This window comes from Aptenodytes patagonicus, chromosome 5, assembly GCF_965638725.1.
Source record: "Aptenodytes patagonicus chromosome 5, bAptPat1.pri.cur, whole genome shotgun sequence".
Lineage (NCBI taxonomy): Eukaryota > Metazoa > Chordata > Aves > Sphenisciformes > Spheniscidae > Aptenodytes > Aptenodytes patagonicus.
Genome location: NC_134953.1, coordinates 15,047,224 through 15,073,845, shown reverse-complemented (window position 1 = coordinate 15,073,845; position 26,622 = coordinate 15,047,224). Strand labels below are relative to the sequence as shown.

Below are 26,622 nucleotides of genomic sequence, written 5' to 3'. Positions count from 1 at the left end.
TTAAATTCAGATTGTTTATTGTAAACAGAATAACTCTAGCACTCTGTCATACTGGCTGTGTCACATGCACCCAATTCCACATCAACTGCTTAAAATAGCACTTGCAAAAATTACAGTTATGTAATAATAACTTATGGTTTCTTACATAAACTAATTAACAAGCACTAAAATTGAATTACAGTGTATTCTAGGTAGTTTTTTATTGCTTGTAGACACTGCAGCTTTGGATCCATTAAAATGAACCCATTAGTATGCCTGAGTTTATCAAAATTTACTGCTATATCAAACTCAGAAACTGTAAAATGCTGGAGAACACTTAAAAGCAATTGAGAGTTGCTGGAAAACTACATGGGTTTCCACATCCAGTCACAGAACTTTGAAATTCTACATTTTTTCCTCTGGAAAACATGATTTGTGAGCTTGTGTTAAATACACTGCCATTCTAATTTATTCATATAATTTGTTAAAATTAGAGTTGATAGTACTTCCATGAATATATATATATCTATTTATTTTTACACACGATAGAAGCCATTTCATTTTATTCACCGTAAGAGTGGTATGTTTAAATACTAAATTCCAAAAAAATATATTTTTATAATACGTTGTCAGAACTTTTACTATATATAATACAAATACTTTTACTAAAGAAAAACTATAAACAAAAGCGAAATGCAAGATTTTACGTGAAGGATCCATGAAAAACATGGTGAAGAGAGACACCTTTACTGTTTTTGCTTATACAATGTTTAATTTTTTTTTCTCCTCAGGCTACAAAAATGTGCTAGTAGCCTTCCTTAGCAACAGGTTACATCACAAACTATCATCAAATTTATTAAAAAGATGTTGAAACATGTACTATTAACCTTTAAAACAACTTCTAAATACACTGTATTTATTCAATTAGAAGAGACTCTCAGATAAACACAACTTAAGGCCCTTACCCTGTCAAGCAGTCATTTAATTTGGCTTCAGAGGCAGTGTAAGAAAGAACATTGATTCCATGATGAGAACAGCTCTATCGAATATACCAGGATTCTGACGTATGACAACATGCATGTCACATCAGGGCCTCAGTTTCAGGTTCTTTTAATAAGAAACAATCTCTCAGTAACACCCCTCATGAGCAGATTTTTATATCTTCAGTGCTTTGCATACTCTATCCTGTCTGAATAATTACCATCAATTTTATGCATTAAACAGATAGGAGAACTCAGTAAGATGCTCCCTTACCTTTTTTCTATTTGGGGGCTGTCCCAAGCACAAGACCACTCTGCAGAAGTCAGTACGCTCGGTGAAGATTAGACACCACATATTCCATTTTACTAAATTACGGAATATATATATATATATATATATATATATATAGTATTTCAGCGTAATTCTTGAGCCTTCTGGGTTTTGCGCAGCCTTCTTGAAAGAAGTAGGAACAAACATTTTGTGATGTAACCTGAACCACACCCTGTGCTATTAGCAGTACCGCACTGTCCCAAGTGCCTTCCTGAAGGACAAGGACCCACACAGATGTGTCAGAACAATGATGTATCTGATTCATTACAGGGCCCATAGCTGACATTCACCTGTTCTTGAGTCAAGAACTAACGCGTGCTTGAAGTTATTTGCACTAGTAAGTACTTTGCTGGACTGAGACCTAACATAACAAATGAGGCAAAACAGACCGAGTTCTCCATCAGTACATGCGCAACTGAAAACAAAAAGTGACACCAAATAAAGTATTTTATATACCAATTGGAAACAATTCACAGTAACATTGAAAAACTGAACAGGACGTTGACAGTATCAAGAGACCGGGACAACACTTTTGATAACAAAAATAAGATGCACTATTAAAGTGTTTCCAGCATTTTACTAGTTCCAATATAAAATGTCCCCAAATTTGTATAGAAAGATTAAAATCATGCCTGTATCTTCAATTATTCTCATTAAGACAATTCTCTCACTTACTACTGTGTTGTCAAATTTCCTTTTTTTCCCTCCACTGGTCTTCATAAAACTTAAATAGAAAATGTGTTGCTTGCATTAAGGATCAATTAAAAAAGTATCATTCAACACGTCACTTCAAAAAAATGTGAAAGTCTCTATTTTTAAGAAAAATTGTTGACCCCATCCCAAAAAGGACCTACTCTTCTCACCCCCTCCAGCTCCCAATAAAATAATTATTGGGATACTAAACGGTGTTTTTCAGGAGTAACAAGGAAATTTCAAGCAATTTTGTTTTCCCTGGAGGGTTATTTTATCAAAATGAAAATTTGAAGGGATATACTATTTTAAAAATATACTGCATCTACAAGTTTTTTATTATCGTTGTTTCAGTTGATTTTGGTTTTCAACAGGTTGTCTGTAATATAAATGACACATGACCACAACTGATTTTTATATACTCTCTATCCCTAACACACAGCTAATGTCAAATGAACCAAGAAGGAACTTGGGACTTTCATAACGGACAGAACCATTTATCCTAGTGATCTTTAATAATTTTGTTCATCATGAAGTCCCCTGAAACCATGTCAGTACTGATCATTTGCATTTCTTCATCCATTGGGGTTCTTCACAGTTTTGCAGCCATGAAATTGATATGTGGTTTCACCAGTGGAAAGAGTGGCAGACTGCGCTTGAATTCTGTCATATTTTCAATCACACTTGGCTGCAAAGAAGCGTACGCAAGAAAAAGTCTGCTCAATATCTTTAATCAGAAAAGTGAGAAATTCCTCGCTTTTAATTGTAACTTTTGCTACAGCTACATATAAACACATCTTTCTTGCTCTTTTCTACAATATTAGTGATTCACATTTCATTATTACAGGATCCCCCCAAATATAGTGTTATTTCTTATGAAATAAATGGTTTCATATTTACGCTAGATAATTTAAAACAATAGCTATAATGCAGTAATTGCATTACTAATAATGGCAGGAACTTTAGGAAATGCAGAGCTTGTCTTTTCATTTACAAATTCTACTTCAGAACATCCCACCTATCCTTTGAATATCAGAGGTAAGATCATAAAAACAATAGCAATTCAGTGAGCTATTATTTTTAGTTGCAGTAACAAAGTAACTTTTTAATATTTCAGTCTTAATGGCTAATATATCCACATGTAATTCATACAGATATTTCCACCCATGGCGATTATTTCACCTATAAGGACTGAGTAAGAACACAGATCTACTACTGCATTGTGAAAAGTTAATGATCTATTGGGACAAACATTACCATCCTTCTTCAAGAAAATTCATTTAAAGTCCAGTAAGGGCCCAGTGCTCTCAGATCTAACCACACAGTGAAATCTGTAATACTTGTATGAATAGAATTTGTCAAATTGCTTCCTCCACAGGTTACACATTGACAGGAATGTGCATTACTATTTTAGGCTGTAAGATAATGACCAGGTAGTTGGTTTTGTTGTTATTGGTTTGGGGTTGAGTTTGGGTGGGGTTTTTTTGAAACGAAGATAAATTTGTTGATGCATATGCATCTTTCTTGACACTTGATACATCCGATCATATACAATCAGTATTTTCAGACAATAATAGTCTGTATTTTACTCCATAGTGTAGATACTCAGTAGAGTTAACTAGTACTATTCGCTTTCATTTCAATGGAATAGAAGGAACAAAGGTAACAAAAAAAAAGACAAAAAAAAAAGGAAATCAGGAAAAATCCCTGTTGTTATTGAGGATGACAATACATGTGGAAAAGAGCTGAAACAACAGCCCTGCAACAGCATGAATTTCAAGAAGTTTGTTTCTCCCTATAAACTTATATTTAATGATACCAAACTTCCATATTAAGAATACAGCCTGGGATTTTTTGTGTGTTGTTTCTTTTTACCTGTGGTAGTGGTGGTGCTGGTGCCAGGTTCACATCATTTTGGCATGGAAATTCTCCAACAACAGGGCCTATTTAACATCATCAAAATTAATTCAGGACTGTAATTTAATCAGTACCTTTTACATAATAAACTCTTTTCTCTTGTAAGACAGGTATCTATATAAAGCACAGGTTATTAATTTTAAAGTATCTCTAAATAAGATTTTCTGAACATTTTGCTTTTATACTCCATGGCTGTCTTTAGAAATACAAAGGGCTTAATCCATGATTTGACTTGAGAACATGTGCTGAGGCAGTGGCTTTTACTCATTTTACTTACACATAAAGAGAACGTAGAAATAAAAATTGCTAATCTACTGATCAATGAATACTTAAAACTGTTTCCCAGCACAAATTAGGAGAACAGTAGTAAATGCCAGTGGTATATCCTTTTAGTGAGGAGATGCCTATGGAGGTGTGGGGGTTACTCCATGTACCAAAACTCTGGATAGCAACCCCAAGTCTTCCCTGCCTGTCCTCATGCATGCTCTACTCCAGTCGCCCCAAAACTTCTTCCTGCATCCAATCCACTTGTCCATAAGAACTTCTAGTCTTAAATTCCTTAAACCTCCCTTCTACCTCCATACTCAAATTTCAACCCTAACCTTCACCCTGGGAGTTCAAGTGCTTCCCCCTCCTAAAATCCCAGATCTCTACTCTACTGCCTCTGATTCTTTTCCACTCTCAGAGAAAACGGTGTGTCTGCCTCCAGGAGGAAGGGTTCTCTATGGGAAGCTTTCTAGCCTTCCTCCTTTGTGTTACCTGCACTTGGAAGAATGCTCATTTGGACTCACAGGAAATGCATTCAAGTCCCAATTTCTCTTTCATGGCAGGAGAGAGGCCACATGCCAGATTAAATGGTTTAGGACTGGGGAGTATGTGGAGAGAATACCTTGCTGTAATCTCTGTAAGAGTAACCACTTGTTAGGTTGTCTCCCATGCTCACCCTTGTCTTGGGAAGATACCATTCCAAACAAATAATAAACCATTCTGGCAATGTAGTTACTACATTTTAAAGAGTTTTCTCTAGATAGGAAAAGTATTAGAGCTATTTCTATTTAGCAATGATTAGTCATGAAATGTGGAAAGATGCTCTGAAGCAAGTCTTCCTTACTCAGCTGCAGAGTTACAATTTCCACGGTACCATAAAAATCAATCATTCTGAGACTGGAAGGAGTTTCATGACAGGCACACAGCTATCCGCTTCTTTCTGTTCTGCAGAAAAGCCTTTAATGTTCTTAATTTTGCAACTAGTTACATGTTGGAATTTAAGTCCAGTATAAATTGGTGAAAAATCCACACAAAACAACATAGAAGTTTTTCCTCTCAGTTTAATTATATTAGCCAGAAACACTTTTAGCCTTTTCCTTCTTGAATTCTAAAATGGAACAACACAATTTACAATGCACAGCTAATCTAGATTATTTGAAAATAAAACCTAAACTAACTTTGACTTTCTCAAGTTTATATATAATGTTTGACATTCCCAAAGGGTTGTTTTTTTGTTGGGTTTTTTTTTTTGTTTTGTTTTTGGGGGGTTTGTTTGTTTGTTTGTTTTTTCTTTCCTTTGAGAGTGCTTGGATGAAATTGCAGACATTCAGTGCTTGTCAGCAAAAAAAAACCCCCAAAATCCTCATTGTATTGGTAACTGCAAATTCTAATTTTGTTCTTCCCTGTAGGACTATTACAGAGTTTTACGTTTGTTTTAAAATATCCTTTTGAAAAAAAGAAGTGCTATTTTAAGATACATTGTTTTAATATCAATATACTTCAGAATGGCTGAAGAACTTGGCCACAAACATCAGTCAGAAAATTTGAAGCACCCGTGTGAAGAAAACCTATAAAAAGAAATACTTTTTCCTCTGAAAGGTATATAATCACCAGAGCTGAGTTTTTCTTATAGTGCATTTGTATCTCATAACATGGCTGTCTTTAACTTTGACTTGCTTGAACAGGAATTGATTAAATACTATCTTCAGCACAATACTTACAGGAATCCATTTCCCTTGCAAGGACGTGTACTGATACCTTGTGTCTTCTGGGAGCATCTATTGCCAACAGCACCTACAGTAAAAAACATCAAGTCCTTCAGGTGTGGGAAGTATCACTCAAAACATTATATTTATAAAACAGTAGAAGAATGAGAGCGTTTAAATTTTAATTTAAGCTTTAAAATCAGGGATGAATTTTGGGATGTCCCTTCAAATATTATTAAAGGTCATCCCTACAGTACTTTGAATCATTTTACAATCAAGTTAAGAAATTCGTGTACTGTTTGGGACTCAGAAAAACTGGAAGTAATACGAATTCAGCCATTAACTATCATAGCATCAGGAATGCAACCTAAAATCTCTGCAGAATTTTCAATCCCTAGCAGCCTTCTGGAAGCACATCACCCTGAACACAATTATTAAACTCAGCTGGACTAGCTCACCAATAGAGCCCGTTATTTCTGCTCTGGAATATCGCATAATCATGTATTGAGCATTAGTGTAAGCAAAACAGTATAGATTCCTACAAAAACAGAATGTGGATACTTGTTCAAGTTATCATTTATTAAACAACAGCTGCTGAAATTACATTTACTAAGTTTGTATTTGCCGCATATCTTCATCCATTAACAAAAAAAACCCAAACACCAAAACAAAGATGTTAGCATTCACTGTGCCATGTAAATAATAACCAGTTTTAAGCTTTAAGACTAAATCTCATAAAAATAGACAGTAATGTAAAAATGACCTTGGACAGTGAAAAGGATAAGACAGTACAAAAGAGAAACCATTTTGAAAGACATTAGCCCCCCAGCCCCCAAGAGGGAAAAAAAGAACATATAGATACACACATACCCATGCTTCTTCATGGGCAGATATTTTTCCATCCAATAATAAGTTCCAAAGACATACATCTACATTATTTTTCAAAGTACTCCCTGAGCTATTAGCTGCTCCGTAAGCAATGAAACAATACATACACTTTGCAATATGGTGAATTATCATTGCCTATGAAATTTGTTACAAACAGAAAGAATGAGGCCCAATTTATGTTTTTTGGGGGACCCCCCCTAGTATTTCAATTGCTTATATTAGATATCTATCTAGCAACTTCATGCTGAGTTGCAATGTACAATTACTGCATCATTATGCTCTTCCTTTGTTCTGCCTAACTATGAGAGGAAGAAAAAAAAAAAGCGTTGATTTACAGTGAACAAAGCTTTAAAAATATCTGTTTCATTCACAATTCATGCACACAAAATAAGCTGAATCATTTACTGGTTGAAGAAAAAAAATAAAGAACAAATTTGCAATTTTGGCCAAGCTTGGTCATAGAGTCAGAGCAGCACATTTTTTATTCAGAAAGAAAGGATAAATGAGACAAGAGGAGAATAAGAGCTGGTAAGGGAAAAACAAAACAAAACAAAACAAACCCACAACAAAACCCAATCCTCCTCAATTTTTACAGTATGCTAGTTGCCATTAAACTAAGTACAATTCAGGAAACTATATTATTATTAAGGTATCTGCATCAATCATATCATCTAGCTAAAACAGGCATAAGTATATGCTGTCATAGTTCACACAAATAATATCCAGTTATATCTACATCTCTTTCCAAGTAACATTTTAACTACATGACTAACTTACCTTGTAGAACTGTATAATATCATCCTTGGTCAGGGTCTTTAGATAAGCCACTTCAATGTTATCTGCACAACAATAGTAAAAAATTAGAACAAGTCTGCAAATCATAGCTCGTTATTAGCACACTACTTATTCAAAGTATTTTTCTTTCACATTCAGATGCTATAATTGACTGCAAATTATATGCTTTTCATTCTTAACTTTCAAGCTAATACTTGCATCACTGAAAGTGTCATTGGAAGCTTGGCAGAAAATTATACTTCAGTAAGTCCATTTGATTGGACTTACTAAAAAATGCATGTTTGAAGAATACTGATTGCAGCGTGTGTTACTCAGTAGCCAGAAGAGATATGCCTACTTCTGTATATTATCTTCAAATCAATGTTACGTGCTTCTAATGCAGACTGATTATAGATGGCTTTTATGCACAGTTAGGAAACAGGATGGTAGGGTGTACTTTGGCAGGATGTACTTTGAAATAAATGTAAGGAATGGTGCCTACATCATACCTGTTAAGGAATAATCACCTTTAAGATATCTGGGGACAATGCGTCTCAGCAGCTACATCACTTCATATAAATTAAATTGTAATGAACTAATAATGTAATATCATTGCTGCATAAGCAGGAATGTTTTTTGTTGTAGGCATGCTTGCTTTTCTTAGGGTTAGCAGGAAGATCCAAGAAAGAAATGCGTGCAAGAGAACAAATATGCAGCTAACAAATCTGTGAGGCAGGCTGTAAGTAATTAATATGAAGTTCTACACAGAGGAAATAAAAAAAATTAAAAAAATAAAAAAAAATCGACAAAATACAGTTTGGAAAATTAGATGACATTTGGGAGAAAATTTTTAAATTAAGAGTAAAAGTAGTAATAATAAAAATGTAAAAACCTGAAGAAAAAAACCCTTTCACTTCTTAAGGCTGGAATATGAATTTCTGATTTTGACAATTTTAGTCATATTAGAATCATTAATGAAATAAAATTACTAGCGGGTAGAGGGGAATTAAGGATATGAAAGTCAAGGGGAATAATAACTTGAGTGGGATTTAGATATGAGAAATATGGCTATAGCTAGCAGTAAGAAATTCCAGAGAGATAATATAGATCCAAGTATGGTAAAAACAGAAACACTTAAGGCAGAGAAAAATGAAACTGTTTCATCAGACACACACACACACAAAAGTACTTTGGGGATAAGTTTCCACACCACTCCTCATACTCAGGCATGAAACCTTGTCAGTAGCTCTCATTCTCTCAAGACCAAGCTAGATGACAATTCAAAATTCTTCATTATTAAAACAGTTCAATTAGTCATTGTTGACCAAAAAGACTGTAGTTGCAATTGTGGAAGGCCAATACTGTGCATGTAAAGCAGAAGAGAAGTCACAGGATACAGAGTGAGTTTTATGTAGGAAGCATATTATGCATGGAAGATGGAAAATTATAGCTGTGAATAAGAGTTGAGACATGAAAATGTGAGGAAAAGCTGATCTGTACCTAAAACTGATTTTTTTTTTTTTAATGTTAGAAACTATATTACTAATATACCTCAGTACTTTGGATTAAAAATCTTCAAACAATGATGAAAAAGGAAAAAATACAACCTAAATACTATGTAGGATCACAATGTAAATAACTGTCAGTCCATTTTCAGTAATAACACTGGAAGTTGGATCTCAATTGGTCTTCTACAAGCTTATAATCTTCAAAGCATCATGGATGGAAACCAAAAAAATTAATGTTGTTTCTTCAAGCCTACTCTAAACTGAGACAGGTCACACGTTAGTTAAGATACCTGCTGTTGCCTCTGCCAACGCTCCCTCAAAAGAACTGCACAATGGGAAGAGGAATAGGGTTCATATGAATGTACGCACTGTCAGGAATGTCAAAGTGTATTTGAATGCATCTCAGTCAAGTATTAGGCACATATGTAATACAGACGTCTGAACATCACAGAAAGAAATTTGAGCTTATGTGACACCAACATTTGCATTCAAACCACTTCCAATCCTTGACCTACTCTACATCTCACTGAGCCTTAAGAACGGAAGGTCAATGAAGCACTCGCCAACCCCCATCATATGGTGAACATCAGGGAACACGTTTATCCTCTATTACTAATGGCTCCCACAGCAGTGAGAGCACAGGCTCCACGAATGAGGAATTATAATTTGTCTTACCTCTGTCAAAGTTATACTGCTGGGAAATGATTTCCCCCCAGTATTTAGCACATTCTGCAGACAGCTTCTTCGGTTTGTCCAGACGACGAATTGCTAAAGCTTGGATGTGTTTTTGGAAGGCCTCTTCTGTCATGTCTTCTATGCATTTCTCCATAGTTTTTAAGAATGCTTCAACTCTGCTTTCTAAATAGTGCGGTGGCTTTTCAGATTGGATAATAAATCGCAGTCCTTGTATCCCATTTGCCCGACGTGGACCACTGAACACAATGTAACCTTGGCAAAACAAGAATAGTCACAAATTAAAAGAAATCCCTTCTTCCAGCGTTAAGTTTGCCAAACGTGGCATGTTTGACAGGAATGCAATTTTACGCTAAGTTTAATTCTCTATTATAAATGAAATAATGCAGGTTTTCAAAATACGCCACTGTATTTTTTTTTTTTTTTTGAAACATCTTTATTTCACTGAGGTAAATATCAGTTCAGGGGAGGTGCAAGGAGGAGATGAGGCAGACCAAGACAGAACAAAAGGAATTGTGTCATCAGGATTAGGTAACCAGAAATTAAGCTGTACTCTAGTGCTTCATTAGACTCAGTATTAGGAACTTATTATTTTTTCATAACGTCTAATCTGAACTCTCTTTGCTGCAATGTAAGACCACTATTTCTCATCAATTATATACACAGAAAATATTATTCCCTTCCTTTTTGTTGCAGCTTTTGCTTATCTGAACACCCAAGCCTTTTTTCAGTCTTCTTCCCCTCTTTTAATAACAAATCTGTCACATTTCAGTCTTTTAAATGTTGTTTTATAGCTCTCTAATTGTTCCTTGATGCTCATATCAAAACTGGATACAGTATTTCACCTGAACAATATAGGAGTATTATTGTGTGTGCATCTTGGAAGCTCCCATTTCTATATCCCAGCGTTTTACACAGCAGCATGACACTGTTGACTTATGTTCTACTTCTGATCCATTGTAACCTATAGATTGTTTTCTACATGACTGCTACCTAGCCAGTTGCTTCCTAGCTTGTATTTGTTCCATTGATTATTCCTGCCAAACCGTTCCTACCAAATTGCATCTTATCTTCATTCATGTTTCCAAAAATGTCAAAACTAATTTTGAATTCTAATTCTATCTTCCCACACGCTTGCAGCCTCTCCCAGCTTAGTATTATCTGAAGATTTAGTAAGTACCTTCACTCTTCTATCATCCAGATTTTTGATGAAAATACTAAATAGCATTGGATCACAATAGAGCTCTGTAGAACACCATTTTTCTAATGAACTATTCTTATCTGCTCTCCAGTCGTGACTTTTCAAACAGTCTTGCATCCAAACGTGTAGCACTTCCACCCAGGCGCTCTCTCTAGCTTGTTTGAGAATGTTACATGTCTTTTATACTATCAAGAGGAGACATACAACATCACCACTTCCATCCATACAGCCAGACTCTGTTTCTATAAAGTTAGGTTAGTCTGACCTGAGTTTGTCCAGTAATAGTCTCTCAGTTATCTTCTATGAGTTTAGAACTGGTTTGATAACTTATTCTGTATTTTCCAGGAACTAGAATTAAGCTGACTGATCTGTAAATTCCCTGCTCTTCTCTTTCCTTTTTTAAGTAAACATACAGCATTTACCCGTGTTTGTTTTTCCAGTACCTCATCTATCATCCACAAATTCTCAGTTATAAGATTTCTAATTCCAGGATCTCGTAATTTTGGGTTTTTTTAACGTAATGTAGAGTTCATCATGCCTGAACTCTTTAAAAGCTTCTAATTTACCTGAACAACCTTTAATCTGTTATTTTCCTGTTCAAAGGTAGGCCTTGGACTTTCATCACTAGTATTTATTTTGGAAGTCATCTGGTCACAGTTGACATTTTAAGTGAAAACTAACAAAGCCATCCTAAAGCATTTTGACTTTTTTTTTCCCCCACCACTGACAACTTCTCTCTTCCTCTTTCTTGTACTGCTGAAGTATTTATTGAACGAGTTCTTGTTACTACTTCTACTGTTTAGCAAACTGCTAACTGCTGAACTTCTTTCTCCCTTAGCTTTCTCAGAGATCTTATTAACAATTCCATGAAGTTTATTGAATTTTGCTAGTATTTCTACTGTCTTCCCTCCTAAGTCTTGTGAACTCTATCATTTGGCAGCTACACGGTGCTGGAGACACTCACACAGTTCTTCCTCACTGGTTCCCCCCCTCCTCTTTAGCTGTTACCGCCAACTTATACAAAACCTGCCACCAGCAGATTCAAAAAACCTGCTAAATAACCTGGGTCCTGCCCTATTTTGAACAGATACCTAGATAGTTAAAATCCCTATGACCAATATGGTACGGCTGATTCTGCTAGTTGCTCAAAAAAAGTCTAATCTTGCCTGACCTCCCTGGTAGTTCATAGTCATCATACCGAGACATTCCCCTGCCTCTCACCTTTGGAAAAACTGTACTCTTCCTCATCAGTATTTCAGTCATGCAAACTATCACGCAAAGTCTCTGTCTCTCCTCGTTATCCTGTTTGGAATAACCTTACTAGTTCTCAGTCTTACTGGTTCAGGTAACAATTATTTGTACTTATTGGTGAACAGCTGTATTCTTAAAAAGCCTGAAATGTATTTAGCATGGCAGCTTACCATGACCCACACAGCAGTATTCCTAAACCAGGGCTTGTGAATCATTAAGTGCACCTGGAGGTAGGATCATAAGCAGAAAAGACCAACTACTACTGATTCTTTAAGAAGATCTAAAATTTAGGAAACTGATCTCATCTCCTTTTGGTAAAAACTTGAGATATGAGATTTTCTGTACAGTGATCAAACTTTTTTCTAAGCCAGAGTTGGTTTCAGATTATTTCAGTCTTATCTTAAAAATTATGCTTACTTCTTCTCAATTTAGAGTATGTGCGCAGTAACATTCCTTTGAGTCATCAGCAGTTAAAATGATTTACATTTACCAAGTGCCCTTTAAATGGCATTCACTAAGCAGGGAAAGAACACCTCATCATGTCTCATGTAAGTTCGCTGAGTATGCGTGCATGTGTGTATACAGACACATAATCACTATGGGAAAACTTACCTAATTGTTCCTTGGTGCGCAGAGTATTGAAGCACGGTTCCGAGATAATTTGACAAAAGAGCTCCAAAAACATATTCTCAGAAGTGCTCTGCATGTCTGTCTGGTAATATATTTCAATGCCACAATTGTTATGAACTTCATTTCTCTGTTGATATACAAACCAACCTCCTACAAGACAAAGTTAAAACATTTAAGTTCATAAAAAATGTACGTTCCTATTGTCCACAATTAAAAAGATAATGGTCTATCACTCGTGGAATGGAATTATAATGAATGATTTAGGACTGTTAAAGCAGAATTTCCACTAACAGCATACTTTTCATGAAACAAGTAAAGAAAAGATTATTTCAACCCATTGAAATGTCATAGCTTGAGCGTATCAGCAAGTAAATTGAAACCGGCTGCTTCTCCTCAAGCGAATAATTTCGGAACTGGAGTGGAATTCTGCATTGCCTCTACTGTGTAAATAGTTTCTAAAGAGAGTTTGTCAGAAACATTTAGGAACATCAAAAATAATTCAGCATTTAATACCAATACCTTCTTTGGTATATGGCAGTTTCCACAGGCTGATGATCAGCTATGGGTAATTGGCTTTGGCTGTATAGCTACGTATTTCATCATTCCTGTATAACTCCCAGCAATTCCTTGAACCTCCTTTCTTACATATAAAATTTTTTTGCACAATAGAAGTAAATCCTATACAAACACTACAAGACCAAGATTCTATTTGTCTCAAAAAGCAAGAGTCGTTTAGGACAATCCTTCACTGAATGGTCAGTTAATACTCAAAAGTGCTCAAAGAATGGTCCTTATTCAAATGTGTATACTATGTGTAGCAGGGAGTGGTACAGGGCTCTTATTTCTATAAATCGTACTGAGTGAATTAGGATTGAATCATAGAATGGTTTGGGTTGGAAGGGACCTTAAAGATCATCTAGTTCCAACCCCCAAGAAGTCCAATTTACATACACAGATTAAAAGTGAAATCAAATTCATTTTCAAGTATACCAGAAAGATTATATATTAGGGTATAGTTTTATTAACAAAACCACACCCTAATCATATTTTTAAATTTAAAGTTTAAAATAATTTGAAGTAAGTCTGATTTTGAAACAAACTCCTAGCAACAGAGTAATATTCATTTTAAAATGCCATTAGCAAACAGAGAATCTCAATTTAATGCGCATTAAAAAATTGCAAATAAATCATTTAACTTACTGTCAGGAAGTTGCACTTCTCTGTATCTCACTAGCTGACTGGGAAGGAGTGGCTTTGTATGAGCGTGCTCAATAAGAGTGTCCTCAACCATCTGCATAATTCCTAATGCAGCCTGGAAGAGAAAACATAAGAGGAATTTTAACAATCATTAGTTATTCTGTACCTAACAGCAGGATAAGACTTTCCAATTATTGATGGCGACATGAGAGAAAAGAAAAAAAAAAAAAATCAAGAATATAAAGTAGGGATATTGTATTTTAATAAAAATACAGTAGAAGTTAAGTAGATAAGACAAAGTGGGGGTTTGGGGGGTGAGGGTTTTGTGGGTTTTTTTTTACATTTATCTTGTTTACATGTTTACTTCTACTCCTCCCCAACACTATTGAAATTAAAGTTCAATGGGCTTTTTTTTTCCTTTCCCTTCACCACTTCGATGTACTCATCTTTCAAAGTTTGAAAACGAGATACCTACAATGTATGTTTGCAAAGCAAATGACACCTCATTAGATGGAATTTTAAGAAAACAAATTAATGGTTAAATTCAAACATGCATTCCACTGACATGCTGGTAGTATTAGGACTCATTGCCCAGATACTTTCTTTTATTTGATGATGATGATAAAAATAATAATAAATCATAAGTAGTGAAAAAATTTTAAAAATCATCAGTTTCATTCAAGGATTTAACTTCAAAACTTTACCTGTTAAGGGTTATGTGATCTTGTAGCCTGCATACTGGAAATTACAGTAACTTGCTACAAAGTAGTTTTGGCTGAAAGCCAAAATCTCTTAGTCTGCACTGCCACAAACTCACACCACCAGTGATCTTATCAAAAACATGCAAAAGGTCTGAAAACTTAATAAACACATGCCCCCCCAACACCACCCACCCAATATCAAAGACAAAAAGATTGAGGTCTAACAAAACACAGTTTGAAAAGTTAGAGAAAAATACTATATATACTTCCAATCAAGTCACCATATTAAAACAAAATATTTACAAGACTGTTCAGACAGATGTTCTGAACAGGATTAGTTTACTATTCATCCACTTGCAGCAAATAAATATAAGGAACAGTCAAAAAAACAAGATTCAGAATGAAATTAATTCAAGAAGAAATGGGAATTTTAAGCAGCTAGATAGGTCTAATTTTTCAAAAAGTACAGATTCACTAAAATATTTTTCAGTATTGAAAGGTGCCACAAAAGTATATAAATTCTGATTTAATTTTAGTTGGAAAAAATTCTTAGAGCCAGGTTAAAATTTCTGAGCTTTGTCAGTGATGATCACATCATGGGCACTGAAGGACAGAGAAGTTTTCCTATCCACATCTATTCAGGGAGGTTTGCAGATCATTTCTAAATATTACACAGCTATGGGCGTAATAGTACATCCTTCCCAGTTCTCTAGCTGTCAGACTCTTAATAGCCACCCATTATGCCAACTAAAGAATGCATTTCTCTGCTATGACTGCATCATCATGGAAATCTAAAAAATCTGGTCATTCAGTTATATTTCAGAAGGAACTGACTTTCATATACAAATGTGTAAGAAATAAGGAAGGAAAAAAGTGAGACTTTTTTACATTTCTCCACATGAAAAATACTCTATAAAATAATAAAAAAAATATTTTAGAGACATCCTTGAAAAAGGAAACTTTGTGCATCCAGTCCTATTGGCTCCTTCATCTTTTTATTTTCCCCCTCCGTACTAGTTAACTTTCTTCTCCATGAATGACTGCCGTACATTCAGCAGTCACTACCAGTGTCTATAACATCTCCTGCCAGTAAAGTATCACAAAGCTGGTATAACATAGAAATACTGCTATACCAGCCCTATAAAAAAAGAATGCAAAAGTGTACAAGAAAGGTGCTACATTTTGTATTGGTACATATATTCAAATATTTGGTTAGATTTCCTATGCAAATACAAACCACTACTATTTTAATGGAAGACAGAACAAATGTTTTCTGATTTTTAGTCCCAAAAAGACACAACTGAGAGCCGACACTTATTTTTTATGGCCCACCATTCCTCTTTAGCTTTGTGCAAAGTACTTCATTTGGAAGGATCTTGGATTCTTAAATCTTTGCTAGTTAGCCTGAAACTTTTAAATGGAAGAGCAGGATCCGCAGCACATCATTCCTTATGCAGCTTGATCACATCACAGTAATGACACGCAACATAGACTTTAAAATATTTAGATCATAAGTTGCTTTTTATTAAATTTCCAAGAGCAATACAAGGGCAGCACTTAGCCTAATAAATCTAAAGTAGAAAAAACGACACTATGATACTCCCGTAAAGATAAAAAAGTACGGAGTCAAATTATGAAATCACATTTGGCAAAACCGCTTTAAGATCTGAGAAGACTAAACTAGTCTTCCATTTTTTATGCTGCTTTTAAATAAAAATTATGTTATTAAAGGAAGTATCACACTAACCTGTTTTGTTATATTGCCATGGAGAAGAGCTTCAATGTGTAACCGTGACAACAGTTGAGCTATAAAGGCCTTGAGGCGGGGAAGAGTGACATCTAGAATAGATATTTAGACGGTTAAATCAGTTACATGCATTTTTACATTAAGAAGTACCTAACTCATCATTAGATGTGGTGCATTTCTTAGAGTAGGAGAAACTCATCATCGTGAAAAAGTGAATCTCTCCTTAAAAATGCAACATTGGAAAGTTTCCAGGTCTAAATAGCAGCACTCATCATATAGTTTGTTTCGCTTAGAATTCACATACCGTCTGACCCAGATTCCAAAAAGGAGGGGGAAGAGAAAAAAAAAAAAGAAAAAGCCTTCTTTCCAATCATGCTGAACAAACATTCATTCTCCAGCAGTTGCAATCATTCAGGTGGTGTTCCAAGATAAAGCCTTAGTTATTAACTAAACAAGCAGCATGTAGTTTATAACACTCAAGAAACACATTGTGCATTTACCATCTAGACTAAAAAAAGAACCTCAACTCAAATATGGTGTTTTGATAGTATCTTTGTAACAAACAATACACAAGAAAAATATTTTTGCAATATATCCCAGAGTACACATACACACACATTCTATGCTAGCCTGTCTTTGCAAAGCAGTTTTCATATATAATGCAAAGTACAGTTTAACATATATAATCAACAGAATAAGAGAGGAAGGATGGTTGAATGGATGGGGTGGTCATCCCAAAGTCAACATCTCCATTCTTAATTCCCTGACACTACAAGAATACCCACACTATATCACCAAATCTATTAATTTCTCATTTTGTCATTTTCTCAACTAAAATAAAAACTAACAATACTTGTGTATTTCACAAAAGTTTTGAAAAGACAAATGCAATCAAAATTATGAGGTCACTCAGTTATTCAGTGGGGGATGCGTACATATCCAACAGATTTGTGATTTGTATTAGATAAACCTATACCGTGCCTATCAGTCTTTCCCTCTCTTAAAATAGGTAACTGACCACCAGTAAAAAATTCATTTCCACATTTTTCCCTGATTCCAAATCAACTTTTTATTGTTGTATAATCCTAATCTTAATTTTTGCCTCTAGAATTGCTTATTAATAGTGCAAAAGATTACGGTCACATTGAGTGTGAGAGAGGAAAAGAGGAAAAAAAAATCATGCGTAAAATCCTTGTATTTCAAGCAGATTTCCAGCAGTGCTAAGTAGACAGTATTCCTTTCCAGCATTCTATTTTTAGCCATTCTTATGCTGAATATAGTAGCATTAATCTTATAAAGACAACTTACACACGGAACAGAGAATCTCTTATTTTTTTAAAATTCAGTAGTCATTAAAAAAGGAATGACCTACACACAGCTGAACCCACTGCCGTGAAAATCAGCATTAGTTTTGTCACTGACTTTAGCAGTCGTGCCAGTGCTGCCTGTAATCTCAGATACACCTGCAATCATTCAAGAAGCTACACAACTAAACATTTGTATTTCTATCCTGGAGCAATCCTGTAGAAAAAACACACACCCCTGTGCAGCCGGCTCAGGGCATCTCTATAGATGATCTGTTTTAATGAAGCAGTTTTCAGCATCACAACTTCAAACAGTATAGTATGTGTCAGTCTGACAACTGTGGACATGTATTCTGAATTCACCCCCTCAAATAAATACAAAAGCCAGGTATTCTTCTTGAAAAGAATGTCTCGGTGTATTCCAAAAAGATATTACAAGATATTTTGCAAACTGTCCCAGTAACAGCCTTTTGTTGTAACACAGTAAGATACAGGTAGGGAAGAGTTCTTCAGCTATTACTAAAATCAATTAAATCTCTTAATTTGAAATTTCCTCTTCTTCCAAATATAATGAGGTGCCTGCTCTTTGTAAGAACCACAATGTTCTTTATTCTTTATTGTCATTATTATTTACAGAACTTATATATTTTTTCTTTATTATCTACAGAAACAGGAGTTAGGATTCCCTGATAACGGAAAAAACAAAATAGTATGCACATTGGGGAGTACAACGCAGATACACTCCAATGTGTCTGCAAGATGTCAACTAGAGCCAAATGATTTTAGCCGTGTTGGTTAAGCACTGGATTCACCATACCCAGGCTCATGCCCACAAAGCCGTGCAAGTTTTGCCATTTGAGGCCTTTTGTCTGAACTACTATGCTTTCTAGAAACTGGAGGACAAGTGCAGACGCATCGACATCCACCAGCATCAGCTCAGGTCTGGCACTGCAGGGGCTTCACTTGAATAATGGGCACAGAGTTCAAAATAGGTACCTTCATTAGTTTAGTAACAAGACATTTTCCATAAGAAAAAATAAAAATAATAAAGTTTAAAACTGGCAGAACATTACCATCTAGAGCTTCTTTTAATTCATCTTTGGTCCAAGCAACTTCTGTCATCAGGAGTCGGAGATAATACATTGCATGCTGGTGAGGCTGTTCAGCCCTGAAGTTGTTAAGCGATCTCATGTACTAAAACAAAATAATTAAGTTCAAATTGTAGAACTCTATTTCTAAACATAAAATATTGACCTTCTACTCTCAACTTTGTGTACCATCAAAAAGATACATTTCAAATCTCAAGAACATTGTCTCGCTTGTTAGACCTGTTAAAAAATTGTGTTCAATTACCTTAGTAATAATGTGGGCTTCTGAACCTACGGATTAAGCAGTAACCATTAAGATAGTTGAAATGAGCGTGAAATCAAACTTCTCCATAAAATTAATGACTGGAAATTAAATTACTGCAGTTAGACCTAAATAAATCTTTAGATCAAGTTGCTCTACCCAGGAAATACACATTCTGTGACGACTGTCCGGGAGTGGGGGAATATCACTAACAGAACATGTATTTTTCTCCCAGTTGCTTCCCTCGGCTGACTATATAGAAAAATACAGGAGCATCTGGGAAATTCTTTGCATTCTTTGCCTGGATAAAGGAGGTATGAGAGAAGAATCAGCGAGCTTCTCCAAAGAAACTCCTTTCTAGTCCAGCTGCACCTTTACAAAATAAGCAAACCCCTTTTTCCTCTACCAGGGGAACTGGAAAGTGCAAACTAATAGTTTTAGCAAGCTGGGATCGTTTCCAGTACAGGAGAAAAGTAACTCATTTCAGGGCACATGACTGAGAAACAGAGAGCATGAAGTTGCTGAGGATGCATCCTTCTATCTGTTCCAAACAGAAGCCAGAAGCTGATATCTCCCTCATCTCTTAAGTGTAGACGTGAGGGGAAAAACTGCAATCTCCCCATCCGATTTGACTTTTTTGTATTTTGTCCTTATTTTACATACACAAACAGCCTATGTAACAAAAGTCTATAAAATGACAAAACATGCATAATACAAAGTTCAAGGGAACTGTAAAGACAATCAGAGAAACATCTTAAACTAGAAGAAAAACATCCAAAACAGATCATTCACAGAACTGTGGCTTGGGTTTTTTTACCTTGACATTTGTCACATCCAGTTAAAACTTTCCAGACAATTAATGTATTTTAGGTACACAGAGCCCTAAATAAAGTGCTGTTATAATAAATCTACCTCATTTTTTTATGTCCACCTGCTTAGAATTTCCTACTAAATAGTAATGAACTAAAGATGGCCTTGGCGTCTGTCTAGGCCACTCACCTGTTCAAAAATCACCAGCAGCAGAGGGTTAAAGTAAGACTATAGCAAGCATGGAGCAATCATCCCTGCAGCCCTAGGTCTCTCATCTACTGCAGACTACCTGCAAGCTTTCTGGGCCAGAAGTCAGCCTGTTCCCCAACACCAGTCTAATCCTTGTGCACCCATTTATACCTCCACAACAACTCACTGCTGTGAGTGCCAATATCCAATTTGTTCATTTCCTTTGTTTTACCTCTGTCTTGCTCTAAAGAAAGCACCGGAAGAACAGTTATGTATCTTGCTTGGCTTAGCAAATGTAATCACCGTTCATAAATTTACTTCAGGAGCTAAAAAAAAAATAATCTAACTTACATTCCATATATATAGGTCAGTCATTAAATTTAGGAAGTGAGACTTCCAGAAGTCAGCATGTACTTAACCAGCTGGTTACTTTTGCACCAAAGGACCCTGGCCCAGGAGCAGAGCTCCTCTTCACATCTGGGGAGAAGAAATGTTGAAAATCTTTTCAACACTTCCTTTCCCCCTTCATCCCTTTTCCCCTTCTTTTATGGCTAGATCCCATTGGGGCCTTTCCAAATTGTAAAACAGGACATAAAGTTAAGATTTCCACCCCCTCCACCCCCCTTCTTAGATTTCTACTATCAAAGCAAGTTGCAATCCCTTGATCAATCATAAGAAAGACCAACTGAAAGAATATTCCAGGGCCAGTTATTTTTAACCAAAGAATGTAATATAAACACTCCGGGGAACTCATGGCCACAAAAAAGACAAAAGAAAAAAGCTTCTGCAGTCCCAATGAGGCAGAATTTCACTCTGTACTTCCATGGATAATCAGCCCTCAGATTTCATTTCAAGTCAATGCATTCAATTTTAAATTACTCCAAAATGTAAATTTCTCATGTAAGCTTACCGCTTCCTTGATAATTTCAAATCGTTTTTCATCAATCTCAAAAGTAGCCATTTTCTCAATGATCTTCTTGAGCAAGATATGTTGCTTGTCATTATAACCTTTTACAGAAAGCTATGGAAAAAGCGCATAATTTGCTTTAAATGTGGAAGATAAAAGAATAAAACAATTACCAAGTCTTGTATAATTCAGTGAACAATACACTTTTCAACACTTACTCTAAATTCAACGTTATTCAACATTAACTCATTCTGAAATAAAATCCCTTTACCCATCAAAAGATAACTAACCGATGAATATAATATTGCATATTTGCCCAGGAGTTATGAATGCAGAGGATTAATGTAATTTCATGTTGATGTAAGCAAACTGTACTCAGAATACAGATTTTTAAATGATTACAAGTATTGAGTCCAGTCAGTAAACTGTACATTTGGAGTACTGAAATTGTTTTACGCTAGGTTTTTAATGAAATCCAGATTCACAGCCTTCTTAAATATTCTCTCCAATTTACTTTTAACCTTTTTTCATGTTTATCTTGTTGCTCAAAAAAATATTTTATGTAAGGGGAAGTAAACAGTACTACAAGAAAAGGGGTATTGTCAACAGCAGTACAAGTTATAACCAGGATGGTGCTGGGCTGAAACACCAGGTTAGTCTACAATCGTAATGAGATATTGATCTGATCATACACATTTTTTTTGAAAGTATACATGAAATAAACTTGGTCATTTAAAAAAACAACATAGAAACTTAAGAATGACTATACGATTGCATCAAGCTACAGAAAGTTTGTCTAGTGAAAAAAAGGCATTAGGCGACCTTTTTTGGGGAAAAAAACCTTCAAAATTTGGTATCTCCAAACAGGAATTTAATTGGATTTGTGCAGTTTAATTATTAAGGGTAAAGCTAAACTTTAGGACACAAACCAACATACAGGTGAATTCCTGCTTTCCAGCAGGAAGAATTTTTTCTTCTATAGTTACTGAAACATACCAGAACCATGAATTTGAAGAAAAAGCTATCACAAATGGATTTATGACAAAGTCTGATATCCTAAATTAGCGTAAGAACCCAAACTGTTCAACAGTCAGCATGGGCGATTGTTTTCAGTGTAGCATCTGCCCTCGCTTACAAGTATCAACATTGTACAGTTACAGCTATTGACAATAAAACTTCTCACGACATAGAAAAGAATATTAGAAGTTCCCAGATATCAAAATGGAGTAAACTGATTTTAATACGCGAAAATAGAATCTTTACAGCAGAAGAATATAAAGACCCTACAAAAAACAACTAATATTTAAAATAACTCTAAACTTCTAAACTGTGACTAAAAATGAAGACGACTACACCCACCCCACCCCCTTTTTTTTTTTTTTTTTTAAAGGAATTAAACTCTGACCATGGAAACATCAGCAAGCTTTGAAACTGAGAATAGGTAACCATGTTTGCAGTAAGTTAAGTGAATGTTACCAGAAAATGAGATTTGCATTGGATAAAAAAAAAAGAAATTGCAGCACTCTCTTTCATACAGAAATGTAAAGACAATATACAGTATATTCTCTTTTTAAGATGCTTTGGAAAATAATACTTCTACAGGAAATTTCAAAACACATTTTGGTATAAAATGATGGTTACTAAAAGCTTTTAACAGAACTTCAAAAGAGACTATTAAAATCTATCATAAAACTCATAGGAGGAGCTGAGTAAGAAATAACCATTTATCATAATACCACTATTTATCAAGTATTGTCAGCATTATAAAACACGTAATAAAAACAAACACTAAGGAAAAGCCATAATATCCAGCATTGCATTCTAATGAACACATGCACAATCCATTTCCACAGCTCACTACAGCAGAATTAGAGAATTATAACAAAATCTGTAAAGTTGAGATTCATTCAACAGAAAAGTTAATCTTTTTATATAGAAACCAGCAATAGTACTTTCAAGATTACCATGCAAGCAAGTCAAAATGTGAACTAGAATGCAACAATTGCACTGCACACATGTTCACAAGACACTGCAATCTTAAACAGGTCACTCAGTACCAATTAAAATACAGTTTTGCTTTGCCTTTAATTCATGAGATATATGCAAGGACAAAAACATTAACCATCTCGTTTAGAAATGCCGATGTCAAATGTTTTCTCCAAGCTCAACAACTCCCAAGCTGTTTCATTTCCTCCTGCGTTTTTTTCTTACTTACAAGTATTGCATTCATTCCTGATGCAATGCCATAGATCAAACCTGAGAGGCGTGCTGCATATGTATACTCTTTTAAATCATCCTTCAATAACCTGATAAACAGGTATGTCATGTTGCAATGGAGAGGATCAGCATAAATGTAGCGACTAACAAAAAGAAAAACAAAAGAAATGCTTTGATACCTCAAGCAGTGACAAAGTAATGGATGAAGAAACATGACTGAAGAGTATGTATATGCAGCCTCATGATCAGTAGTTCTTGAACAGGAAAGCTGAAGTGTACCGTTTATTTAATAGCATGAAAAGGGGGTCTTCTGCCCCATCAGTCAGAAAGTTTTTAGTAGATATCTGACAAACTGAAATAAATATGTAAGCTTGGATTAGGGTTGCTTTTTTCTTTTTTTAAGTGGAGGAACAAATCTTACAACTAATTAATTTCATGAATGATATAAAAATAAAGAAGAAAATTTGCTTAATATGAATGGAAAGATTGTTGAAGACTTTGAACAAAATTCAACTCAACTTAAAATTCAAATTAAAGAAAGGATGGTTAATAACCAAGATCAAAAGGAGTAACAGCCTTAGACCCATTTTATAAATAAAAGTCCTTCCATCAAATCAATATAAAAATGTTGATGAGTGGAAGTAGTTTTAAGGCTCTAAGCTTTTCCTTGATTTGGGTACTTACATACATCCCATAGATGGTATTTTGGAGATCATAGTTCAAGCCAGCTAGTTCTGCTGCATATGCATACTCGTTGAGGGAGTCTTTGAGTAGTTCAAGGTACAAATAGGCCATGTTACAATGCAAGGGATCCACGTAAGCAAATGGGCTGGAAGAAAATGTTGAAAGTAAAATATGCAGTTTAAAATTATTTCTCAGTTTCTTTTGGCCTTTTAAGTCTGATCTGAAGGAAACAATATTTACTGTGAGTATGCTGATGGATCCCATTATGAAGGATTGCTATTTTGAAGCCAAATATGAACATACCTGAAAATAATTATTTAGCTTGCTTATGGTTTGAGCGATGCCTAAATACATTGAAGACTCCAGAGATATTCTCTTATTTGCGCTCATAAATCAAGACATGTTATATTTACTTTGCTGCACAGTCAGAATTCACCAGGAGTAAAATAAACTAAATACGCCCTGAATAACCAACATAATTTAATAGACTGAAATGGAAGCCCACGTACTGGACATTAATTTAATTAATACTTCTACACTATCAGAAAACAAAGTAGTTTCTATTACAAAAATTAAGTGATTAGCAATTTGTGGTATGAAAAATATGCAGTACATGCTAAGTTCAGCTCAGAAAAGAAGTCTGGCATACCCATTTTCATACCACCGTAATTTTTTGTTATCTTTTTAATGGCAACAACTATACAAGCTCTACTGTTGTATTAGGAGCATCTGATCCCATACAATACTGTCGCAAATTTCTCAAAAAGAGAAATGCAACTCAGACTCAAGCCATGTTTCAACTGCGCTAATTGTTAACCATCTGCGTGTTTTAAACATTTGCAAAGTCAAGACAAGTTATTTGTACTACAATTGAATATTTATTTCCAAAGTTTCTGAAGTGCATGTAAATTCATTATCAATTTCACAGAAATAATCAGCAGTATTAAAACAATTTGCTGTCAGGATATGGCTTACAATTCAAAACCATGCTATTTGCATTTATTTTCCCTAAGCAGTCACTAATGGTCATATTCAGAGACACACTATTATATATTTTTACGCCTTTATAGCATAGTATTTCATGGTGTACACCAACATTAATGTAGTAAAACAAAGATCACATCACCACAACACACATGCTGATAACTTTAAAAATACATTGCAAAGGTATTTTTAAGAAGGTTACTAATAGTTTTTAATAAGGCCTTGACTACTTCTTCCTTTTAGATTAAGGAAAGGAAGCATGGGAAGAGATTTTAAAAAAAAAAAAAAAAAAATCTATTAGAGAAGCAGAGCCTACTATATTCTGAAATCTTAGCCTAGGATATGTTTTTTTACTACCACTGGGTTAATTATTCTGGGCTTGGACTTGTGTAACTTAAGCAAACAGGTCAGTTTAAAAAAAAAAAAACAAAACAAAAACAAACGACTGCTATTTGCATTTCTCCCTACAATGAGAATTTCCCAAAACCAAGCAATTTCAATATGCCCAATGATGCAAAGCCAATTAATATTGAATTTTTTAATTAAGACTGAATTCAAAGCAATATGTAGGTCAATCCTACGTTATCATAAACCTTCCTCCAAACTCGTTATATTCTTTTCCATTTTGATACTAGAATAGAGACTTAATCAGTCTGAGCGATTACTATGTCTGCATCAGTTATAACTTCTGTATACTCATTTAGCTGGCAAAGGCCAACAGGGAGTTTTGAAAATAACGAAGACTACTAAATCATTAATCCTCAAGTGAAAAACAACAGAAAACAATTATTGTAACACTGTTCTGGGAGTTGCCTTCTATTACTGACAACTTTGTAAATAAATGCTTATTTCTAGTTTACCTTTTTTTGACTAGACTTGAGGAAGCAGAACAACTCAATCACTCATAGCGTATTTGAAAAATCTTAAAGTCTAGTCTTTTCCCCTTTCAAACAAGAGCTGTAAGTGACGTAGCTGGAATCAACACTGAAGTGTTGATCCTGGGTTATCTTTGCGCAACTCAAGTTGCTTTAAGTATTTCTTAAACTGGAAGGTAGCAAGTATCCAATTACAATGCTAATTACTTTTATTTTTAACATCCATCTCTCTAAACCTTGGGAAACTTTAAGTGCAGAGTTTATAACTACCTTTAGAAAGTTTCCAAAATAACAGCACATTACATTGTTATTTTGCTTCCTTTTAAAAAAGGATACTTGTTGAGCTCTTCAGTCATAATTCATACAAAAGCAAAAGCTTATCATTATCCTTTAGGCTGGATGATAAGTCCCATGTCAGAGGTTTTTACAGTGGTGTTTCTTTAATGCAAGACTTGGGCCATGTAAGGATTTTCAGTTTTGGAACAAGGTAACTTCAAGACATTCATATACTCAGATCGTTCCTACTGGATTTGTACGTTTGAGGCAGAAACCACCCTCATCAACTTCCTCTTAATTCATCTATGCAGCAGTTGCTGCTATAACATCTGGGTCAGGAATTCTTCCAATGATTTGTGATGATCAGGGCTGCAGGCAGAAGAAATCCTCCTAGTTTTTTCTACCTTACTGAAGCAGTCTGTAGTGTGAACAGACTCTTGTAATCTGCTACAAGGCAGCATAGCCATCATATTCTGATCTAGAATTGAGGCTAAAACTTTTTATGAAAACCCATGTTATTAAGATGGCTTTATTCACCAATTCACTTGGCCACAAGAGCTATGGGT

At 35.0% G+C, this 26,622-nt stretch overlaps 1 protein-coding gene across 4 annotated transcripts in view; it reads right to left on the bottom strand.

Moving 5' to 3' along the window:
• The window catches only part of IDE (insulin degrading enzyme), a 68,611-nt gene continuing 41,989 nt past the window's right edge, over positions 1 to 26,622 (bottom strand). For 3 of the 4 annotated variants that reach the window (XM_076338787.1, XM_076338784.1, XM_076338786.1), the window contains exons 15-25: positions 23,922 to 24,066; positions 21,024 to 21,134; positions 18,838 to 18,958; positions 16,461 to 16,552; positions 14,016 to 14,127; positions 12,798 to 12,965; positions 9,716 to 9,988; positions 7,536 to 7,597; positions 5,886 to 5,958; positions 3,856 to 3,923; positions 1 to 2,668 (exon numbers count right to left, since the gene is read on the bottom strand). In XM_076338787.1, coding sequence (XP_076194902.1) covers positions 2,573 to 2,668; positions 3,856 to 3,923; positions 5,886 to 5,958; positions 7,536 to 7,597; positions 9,716 to 9,988; positions 12,798 to 12,965; positions 14,016 to 14,127; positions 16,461 to 16,552; positions 18,838 to 18,958; positions 21,024 to 21,134; positions 23,922 to 24,066 — 1,321 coding nt within the window. In that variant the 3' untranslated portion in view covers positions 1 to 2,572. Of the gene's footprint in view, positions 2,669 to 3,855; positions 3,924 to 5,885; positions 5,959 to 7,535; positions 7,598 to 9,715; positions 9,989 to 12,797; positions 12,966 to 14,015; positions 14,128 to 16,460; positions 16,553 to 18,837; positions 18,959 to 21,023; positions 21,135 to 23,235; positions 23,381 to 23,921; positions 24,067 to 26,622 lie in introns of all 4 variants that reach the window. The other variant, XM_076338785.1, reaches the window with a different exon arrangement.